Source organism: Scophthalmus maximus, chromosome 11 (genome assembly GCF_022379125.1).
Source record: "Scophthalmus maximus strain ysfricsl-2021 chromosome 11, ASM2237912v1, whole genome shotgun sequence".
NCBI classification, from domain to species: Eukaryota; Metazoa; Chordata; class Actinopteri; order Pleuronectiformes; family Scophthalmidae; genus Scophthalmus; species Scophthalmus maximus.
The window spans coordinates 24,495,001-24,505,000 of NC_061525.1; the positions used below are offsets into that span (position 1 = coordinate 24,495,001).

General features: G+C 46.1%; 1 protein-coding gene and 1 non-coding gene across 4 annotated transcripts in view; one reads left to right on the top strand and one right to left on the bottom strand.

The window, feature by feature from the left end:
* Positions 1-10,000, bottom strand: part of plekhg2 (pleckstrin homology domain containing, family G (with RhoGef domain) member 2) — a 61,827-nt gene that overhangs the window by 48,124 nt on the left and 3,703 nt on the right. For all 3 annotated transcript variants that reach the window (XM_047335464.1, XM_047335463.1, XM_047335466.1), the window contains exon 2: positions 6,951-7,028. In XM_047335464.1, the coding sequence (XP_047191420.1) occupies positions 6,951-6,999 (49 nt within the window). In that variant the 5' untranslated portion in view covers positions 7,000-7,028. The remainder of the gene's footprint in view (positions 1-6,950; positions 7,029-10,000) is intronic.
* trnar-ucu lies at positions 8,518-8,611 on the top strand. The gene is made up of 2 exons: positions 8,518-8,554; positions 8,576-8,611. It is a non-coding gene; the product is annotated as a tRNA-Arg (tRNA).

A 10,000-nucleotide genomic window follows, 5' to 3' on the forward strand; every position in this document is an offset into this window, starting at 1 on the left:
AGTTTTGTCCTATAGCTCATCAGATTGAAAAACATTCAGGAGCCCCAGATCGTTCCATGAGGAACTCCTCCATCGTGTTCGTTCATTTTCTTTGCTCTAACAGCCTGTTTTTTTTCTCCAGTTATTTTATGTCCACTGTCCTCGGACACGTGTCGGATCTTCAAACGCGACGCCGACTTCTCATTTCCACGTTCCAGTGTTGTAAATTCTGACAGGAACATGAACCCTTAACACCACATCACATTCATGACTGGAACTTCCCCCTTAATATGATTTGTCCACGCAGACGTCATGAAGCTCGGGTCAAATACAGACACAAAGAAAGATAAGATAAATGAAGTTTATGATCCCACGCCGGAAAACGGACTTGTTATAAATGTGTCAAATAGGAGACACAGCTTCAAGAGCTCCATTTTATGAGAAACACTTGAATCAGACTCACGACAGAACATTTGTGTGTTGAGCTGTGAATGTGATTTCAAGGTGGAATTCCCCTTTAAGTACACGCTGTGAAACTACACGGTGGGATGGATTCCAGTGTCCGTGTGATGACAGTAATGACAGAGCAGCTCCGCGCTGTCATTATGTCTTCGACTGTGATGTAACGTGTCGGCTGTTTCTTAGAAAGGAACAAATCGCAGCCTGTTTGAGACACAAACTGCGGCACACGGACATAAACCTGCGGCACACGGACCTGCAGCACGGTGAAGTGTAAAAACAGCACGAACCAGAAAAAGATTAAATCAGGATTCATTAGTTCAGAAAACCTGAGCTGTTAGAAATGAGCAGCAGATTTAAACGTCGCAGTCGCTGCAGCTTATTGAGAAAATGGGGGCTGAGGAACATGAAGAGGAACATGAAGAGGTGAGGAACATGAACAGGAACATGAAGAGGAACATGAACAGGAACATGAAGAGGTGAGGAACATGAAGAGGAACATGAACAGGAACATGAACAGGAACATGAAGAGGTGAGGAACATGAAGAGGAACATGAAGAGGAACATGAAGAGGAACATGAACAGGAACATGAACAGGAACATGAAGAGGTGAGGAACATGAAGAGGAACATGAAGAGGAACATGAACAGGAACATGAAGAGGTGAGGAACATGAAGAGGAACATGAAGAGGAACATGAACAGGAACATGAAGAGGTGAGGAACATGAAGAGGAACATGAAGAGGAACACGAGGTGAGGAACATGAAGAGGAACATGAAGAGGAACATGAACAGGAACATGAAGAGGTGAGGATCATGAAGAGGAACATGAAGAGGAACATGAACAGGAACATGAAGAGGTGAGGAACATGAAGAGGAACATGAAGAGGAACATGAAGAGGTGAGGAACATGAAGAGGAACATGAAGAGGAACATGAAGAGGTGAGGAACACGAGGTGAGGAACATGAAGAGGAACATGAAGAGGAACATGAAGAGGTGAGGAACATGAACAGGAACATGAAGAGGAACATGAAGAGGAACATGAAGAGGTGAGGAACATGAAGAGGAACATGAAGAGGAACATGAAGAGGTGAGGAACATGAACAGGAACATGAAGAGGAACATGAAGAGGAACATGAAGAGGTGAGGAACATGAAGAGGAACATGAAGAGGAACATGAAGAGGTGAGGAACATGAAGAGGAACACGAGGTGAGGAACATGAAGAGGTGAGGAACATGAAGAGGAACATGAAGAGGAACATGAAGAGGTGAGGAACATGAACAGGAACATGAAGAGGAACATGAAGAGGTGAGGAACATGAACAGGAACATGAAGAGGAACATGAAGAGGTGAGGAACATGAAGAGGAACATGAAGAGGAACATGAAGAGGTGAGGAACATGAAGAGGAACATGAAGAGGAACATGAAGAGGTGAGGAACATGAACAGGAACATGAAGAGGTGAGAAACATGAAGAGGAACATGGAGAGGAACATGAACAGGAACATGAAGAGGAACATGAAGAGGAACATGGAGAGGAACATGAAGAGGAACATGAAGAGGAACATGGAGAGGAACATGAAGAGGAACACGAAGAGGAACACGAAGAGGAACATGGAGAGGAACATGAAGAGGAACACGAAGAGGAACATGGAGAGGAACACGAAGAGGAACACGAAGTGGAACATGGAGAGGAAAATGAAGAGGAACATGGAGACGAACATGAAGAGGAACATGAAGAGGAACATGGAGAGGAACACGAAGAGGAACACGAAGAGGAACACGGAGAGGAACATGAAGAGGAACATGAAGAGGAACATGGAGAGGAACATGGAGAGGAACATGGAGAGGAACATGAACAGGAACATGGAGAGGAACATGGAGAGGAACATGAAGAGGAACATGAAGAGGAACATGAAGAGGAACATGGAGAGGAACATGGAGAGGAACATGGAGAGGAACATGGAGAGGAACATGAACAGGAACATGAAGAGGAACATGAAGAGGAACATGGAGAGGAACATGAAGAGGAACATGAAGAGGAACATGAAGAGGAACACGAGGTGAGGAACATGAAGAGGAACATGAAGAGGTGAGGAACATGAAGAGGAACACGAGGTGAGGAACATGAAGAGGAACATGAAGAGGAACATGAACAGGAACATGAAGAGGTGAGGATCATGAAGAGGAACATGAAGAGGAACATGAACAGGAACATGAAGAGGTGAGGAACATGAAGAGGAACATGAAGAGGAACATGAAGAGGTGAGGAACATGAAGAGGAACATGAAGAGGAACATGAAGAGGTGAGGAACACGAGGTGAGGAACATGAAGAGGAACATGAAGAGGAACATGAAGAGGTGAGGAACATGAACAGGAACATGAAGAGGAACATGAAGAGGAACATGAAGAGGTGAGGAACATGAAGAGGAACATGAAGAGGAACATGAAGAGGTGAGGAACATGAACAGGAACATGAAGAGGAACATGAAGAGGAACATGAAGAGGTGAGGAACATGAAGAGGAACATGAAGAGGAACATGAAGAGGAACATGAAGAGGAACATGAAGAGGTGAGGAACATGAAGAGGAACACGAGGTGAGGAACATGAAGAGGTGAGGAACATGAAGAGGAACATGAAGAGGAACATGAAGAGGTGAGGAACATGAACAGGAACATGAAGAGGAACATGAAGAGGTGAGGAACATGAACAGGAACATGAAGAGGAACATGAAGAGGTGAGGAACATGAAGAGGAACATGAAGAGGAACATGAAGAGGTGAGGAACATGAAGAGGAACATGAAGAGGAACATGAAGAGGTGAGGAACATGAACAGGAACATGAAGAGGTGAGAAACATGAAGAGGAACATGGAGAGGAACATGAACAGGAACATGAAGAGGAACATGAAGAGGAACATGGAGAGGAACATGAAGAGGAACATGAAGAGGAACATGGAGAGGAACATGAAGAGGAACACGAAGAGGAACACGAAGAGGAACATGGAGAGGAACATGAAGAGGAACACGAAGAGGAACATGGAGAGGAACACGAAGAGGAACACGAAGTGGAACATGGAGAGGAAAATGAAGAGGAACATGGAGACGAACATGAAGAGGAACATGAAGAGGAACATGGAGAGGAACACGAAGAGGAACACGAAGAGGAACATGAAGAGGAACATGGAGAGGAACATGGAGAGGAACATGGAGAGGAACATGAACAGGAACATGAAGAGGAACATGAAGAGGAACATGAAGAGGAACATGAAGAGGAACATGAAGAGGAACATGAAGAGGAACATGAAGAGGAACACGGAGAGGAACATGAAGAGGAACATGAAGAGGAACATGAAGAGGAACATGAAGAGGAACATGGAGAGGAACACGGAGAGGAACACGAAGAGGAACATGGAGAGGAACATGGAGAGGAACATGGAGAGGAACATGAACAGGAACATGAAGAGGAACATGAAGAGGAACATGAAGAGGAACATGAAGAGGAACATGAAGAGGAACATGAAGAGGAACATGAAGAGGAACATGAAGAGGAACATGGAGAGGAACACGGAGAGGAACACGAAGAGGAACATGAAGAGGAACATGGAGAGGAACATGGAGAGGAACATGGAGAGGAACATGAACAGGAACATGGAGAGGAACATGGAGAGGAACATGAAGAGGAACATGAAGAGGAACATGAAGAGGAACATGGAGAGGAACATGGAGAGGAACATGGAGAGGAACATGGAGAGGAACATGAACAGGAACATGAAGAGGAACATGAAGAGGAACATGGAGAGGAACATGAAGAGGAACATGAAGAGGAACATGAAGAGGAACACGAGGTGAGGAACATGAAGAGGAACATGAAGAGGTGAGGAACATGAAGAGGAACATGAAGAGGTGAGGAACACGAGGTGAGGAACATGAAGAGGAACATGAAGAGGAACATGAAGAGGAACATGAAGAGGTGAGGAACATGAAGAGGAACATGAAGAGGAACACGAGGTGAGGAACATGAAGAGGAACATGAAGAGGTGAGGAACATGAAGAGGAACATGAAGAGGTGAGGAACACGAGGTGAGGAACATGAAGAGGAACATGAAGAGGAACATGAAGAGGAACATGAAGAGGTGAGGAACATGAAGAGGAACATGAAGAGGAACATGAAGAGGTGAGGAACATGAAGAGGAACATGAAGAGGTGAGGAACATGAAGAGGAACATGAAGAGGAACATGAAGAGATGAGGAACACAAGGGTGAAGAACATGAGGTGAAAACACGAGGTGAGGAACATGGGAAGAGGAACACGGGAAGAGGAACATGGGAAGAGGAACACGGGAAGAGGAACATGGGAAGAGGAACACGGGAAGAGGAACACAGGAAGAGGAACACGGGAAGAGGAACATGGGAAGAGGAACACGGGAAGAGGAACATGGGAAGAGGAACACGGGAAGAGGAACATGGGAAGAGGAACACGGGAAGAGGAACACGGGAAGAGGAACATGGGAAGAGGAACACGGGAAGAGGAACACGGGAAGAGGAACACGGGAAGAGGAACACGGGAAGAGGAACACGGGAAGAGGAACACGGGAAGAGGAAAAGACGTTTAAAGACGAGGGGGTAACTTGACACCAGCTGTTGAAATGGTGGAACTCGACCGACGACGACGTCATCACACGTCCATAACTGTCACAAACAATATTCAATATTCAACCCTCTCTTCGGTCCACAAGGCCACGTCTCCCTGTTTGGCCTCACAAGTCGGCCAATCAACACTCTTCTTCCCTTCTCTCCTCTCTCACTCCCTTCCTCTCTTTCTCCTCCTCTTTCTGTTCTGTCGCTCCTCTGGAGCCTTATCGAGGGCGTTCGCTCTATTTTCTGCTCTGTTCTTTTCAATGGTTATAATCAACAGATCTGCTGTGGCATTTTATTGTGTGTGTGTGTGTGTGTGTGTGTGTGTGTCAAGGCAGCAACATTGTTTAGTGCTGCACTTAATCGCCACAAACCAGACAACTTCCTGTACAGAGTACATTGGGGGGTGTGTGTCTACATGAATGCAGCAGTCAGTGTGTGTTTGCCTGAAATATAATCGCCTGCAGAAACATTGAATGTGTTTTTGTATGTTTCTGCATGTGTGTGTGTGTGTGTGTGTGTGTGTGTGTGTGTGTGTGTGTGTGTGTGTGTGTGTGTGTGTGTGTGTGTGTGTGTACGTGTGTCGTGAATGCTAAGTATGGAAGCAAATATAACAGCAGAGCAACAAAACAGCAAGGTAGCTGTGTGTAATTACACAACATAACTGGGCCTCTTGGGGTGTGTGTGTGTGTGTGTGTGTGTGTGTGTGTGTGTGTGTGTGTCTCGTTTGGTGACAGGAAGTCACAGCTCACAGAAAAGTTGACTCAAAATACTGTAAAGTAAAACCTGAGAAAATAAGTTTGAATGTGAACGAGCTTCACAACAACGATTCTGACTTCACCAGAACATGAGACCAACAACAACAACGTCAGAACCAAATCATCTCTCATCACAGAGTCAGTCAGTAAAATGTCCCTGGTGGTTTTCATGAATTATTCTCTGTGAAAAACCTTTGGTCAAACAACGATTAAGAAAGAGATCAGACATCCCTGGCTCCGCCCCCTTCGTCCAGATCAACACCAACATGTTATGGATTCTTTTTGTGATCCACGTTCCCTCCTTCAACCAAGTTGACTGGAAATCTGTTCAGAAGCTTTTCATCCTGCTGACTGACCTCAGTGGAAGAGGTCACAAGGTCGAGGAGGATTCACAGCACGTATGAGAAGAGGATCTGACTCTGACACTGAACCACGTGGTCGTGTGACGTCATGTTGTTGATGTCGTGGTGAAACGACACATTTCTGAAGATGAACTACAAAAACCTCAGCGGCTCCATCAGCTTGTTTCAGTGTTTTATGATTCATATGTACAGTAACTGACATCTGGATCATATTCATACTCTTCTTCTTCTTCTGATTGAATCGTTTACGTTGGTTCATGACGTCACGTTAAATGTCGCTGCCGCAATGAATTGTGGGTCTGTTTCTCCTTCCTCTCATAGGAAGCTCCAGTGTCTCTGATGAAGGAGACAGGAGAGGAAACATCGGAGCTCCTTTCTTCAGCACTTAGAGAATCTGAACATCATCAGGTTCTGAGGAAACAGTTCAGGGAAACTTCCCTAAAGCAAATTTGACAATTCAGGCGCACTCCGACATTACAGCTCAAAGTGATCGACTCTGGTGGGACTCAAACCCACAACCTGTGAATGTCTGGAACAGTCCTCGTCTAGAAGTCCAACGCCACCGTGCTCACGACTGAGCTCCGGATCAGACGAACACAGACGCTGCGTCGGAAACAGCTTGAAAACCACATCCACCAGTTTGCTCGCTCACCAGAAGCTGCAGGACGAGTCCAGTGGTTCCTGCTCTAAAAGCTCCGTGTTTGGTCTCCACCTCCCCCTGAGGGAAGCTCTTTCGCTGCTAAAGGCTCTTTACCTGTGGTACTGGACGATCGCTGGCTGCCACGCCGTGACCCCTCAGGCATGGTGTGATGATGTCACAGGAAGTAGAAACCTGGAGGAAAACAGGACAAGATGGTGAGTCAGGGGCGATATACAGCTTGTCTCTCTCTAACCTCTCTCTTCCTCCTCTTCTTCTTAAAAACAGCATCAAAACATAGAAGCAGTGAACATGTCTTTGTCTGACAGAGGAGACGAGGACACAAGGAGACACAGTCCACACTGAAGGACTGAAGTAAGAACAGGGAGGACATATGTCGTGTTTGGCTGAAAGACAAGAATGTGGTCTCCTCTCTCGACTGCTCTGTGTGTGTGTGTGTGTGTGTGTGTGTGTCAAAGTAAGTGATACAGTAAAACAGGTTGACCCAATTAGTCCATTGTACATGAACCAGTGTTACTGCAGCTGTTTGCTAAACGTCTGGGAGATGTGGGTCAGATGGGGGGTTGTGTGTGTGTGTGTGTGTGTGTGTGTGTGTGTGTGTGTGTGTGTGTGTGTGTGTGTGTGTGTGTGTGTGTGTGTGTGTGTGTGTGTGTGTGTGTAACCAGATGCAGGTCCACAGGTTGCAGGTTCAAATCCCTGCGCTTACTTCATAATTTTTTATTTTCTGGGATGTGGTTCATATCCAGCACAGTGACATGTGGACGCAGGTTTTATGTCCACATGGAAGTGGAGAGACCGGACGTGACGTGAAGCAGAGCAGCCGCGCTCGCTCACGTTCATACACGCTATTAAATATGGATCCAACCACAGACTATATATTATTATATTATTCAAATGGAACTCATATTTGGGAGTAGAGGGGTTTTCTATAGCTATACATATTGGACGATATATGTATAACGAAAAATTTGTCAATGATTCCGGATGGTTCGTCAATAATCCTCGCCGCGTTCGGTGAGAACGCACGAGAGATGCCGTCATCGAACCTTTATGAAAAAGGCAAAGTGACTGAGGCCTGATATTGTTACACTTCGTCAGTTACACGAAAAGAGTTTGCAGGTGTGGTGACCGCGTCAAGTGACCCGATCCAAAGAACTAGTGTCACGCCGCAGGAACAGTGTCAGTGGCCTCTGGTGGGACTCGAGCTCACAACCTCTGCATGTCTTCTTTTGATGACATCTAGAAGTCCAATGTGCCACAGAGCCTCGGACACCATCGTGTGTCTTCCTTCCTCTGTCCTTCGCTGCGTTGTGAGTGTGAACGGGGATGAATTCAGACACAGCATCAGTTTGACAAAGTCTCCAGTTAACCTATAACCCCAGTCTGCAATGTCTTCGGTCTGTGGGAGGAAGCCGGAGAGAACCAACGCACACACACGGAGAACATGCAAACTCCACACAGAGAGGCCCTGGTTGGGTTGAACCAACCCAGAACCTTCTTGCTGTGAGGCGACAGCGCTGACCATACATACATATGTGTGTATATATATATATATGTATATATGTATATATGTATATATGTATATATGTATACTAAAAATGATCAGAACCCGGATCCACACGAGACATTGTAAGTTTAGCGGCACTGTGATGTTAATGTTCACGGCTCTGTGGCGCAATGGACAGCGCGTTGGACTTCTAGTGTCAACACTGATGGAGGTGATTCAAAGGTTGTGGGTTCGAGTCCCACCAGAGTCGACATTTATACGTCTTACTATGTGAAACTGCCTCTGAACTGGGCCCACCAGAGTCAAGCAGCTCAACCAGGATCACACACACACACACACACACACAGTAGCTGCTGCTCACTGTGTGTCTGTCTGTCTGAGACAAGACAATGACGGAGGCCACACTGACCCACAAAGGGAAACACACTCATTGTGTTTCAGGAGGGTGGAGGCAGAACGAGGTTAGATGTAGATGGAACACACACACACACACACACGGTCATGACCATTCATTAACACTGTCACAGGATGGATACACACACACACACACAGTGGTCCAGGATGAACAAACACAATGACAGCGAGTGTAAACCTCCAGTGGAGCTGGGAAGACGAGAGTTACACAGGCGCCGTGTGTGTGTGTGTGTGTGTGTGTGTGTGTGTGTGTGTGTGTGTGTGTGTGTGTGTGTGTGTGCAGACCCAACACTGTTTCTATTTCTCTCACTGACACACAAACACAAAATAGCTCCACAATTTCACAATGTCGTCTCCTGCTGCTTCCACTGTGCAAATACTGTTGACCAGCTCCTCACACACACTCACTCACACACACACTCACACGATGCCACAGCGACTGACAGCTGATTAAGTGTGTCCGTGTGTCTCAAGGCCCCGCTCACTGAGAGTTACAGTAATCAGGTCTTGAAGCAGCGGAGCAGTCGGATGTTTGGATGATGTAACAGAGGACTTCTCTGACCTCTGACCTCTGGCTGCCCACATCCACTGTTGTTTCTACCACCGGTCGCCCTGGAGATGAAACCCGATGAAATACCCCCGTCCTTCGAAACCATGAACAAAACCTCGGACGAGCAAAAACAAAAAGCAACATGGAACTCGTCTGTGTGTCGCCTCAGTGGACGTCGCACCGACGAGGTGAAGCTGTAAAACTGTCGTCAGCTGACGACAAGAAGACTGTAAATCTGTGTGTGTGTTTGGGAAATTCCCTTAATGTTTTTATGCATTTTGTCTGACTAATAACACACAGTGTTAGCTGTTGTTAGAGGGAAGATGAGTGTGTGTGTGTGTGTGTGTGTGTGTGTGTGTGTGTGTATGTGTGTTTCTCAAATTCATGGATGGAAATGAAATTACAGAGACGATGAGTTGTTTTATGAGAGGGAGCAGTGAATTATGTTGGGAATGTACAGACACACACACACACACACACACACACACACACACACACCTGGTTTAAACCACAAACACAATGAACTTTTGTTTCCTCTCAACAACAAAGCTTTTGTATGAAACATTTTTCCTGCCGACTGTGATTGTAGAGAACTGTCATTGTCACACTCTCCAGAGTCGAACCCACAACCTGTGAATAACCAACGTGCAGTTTGTCTCTCGCAAAGACTGAGAG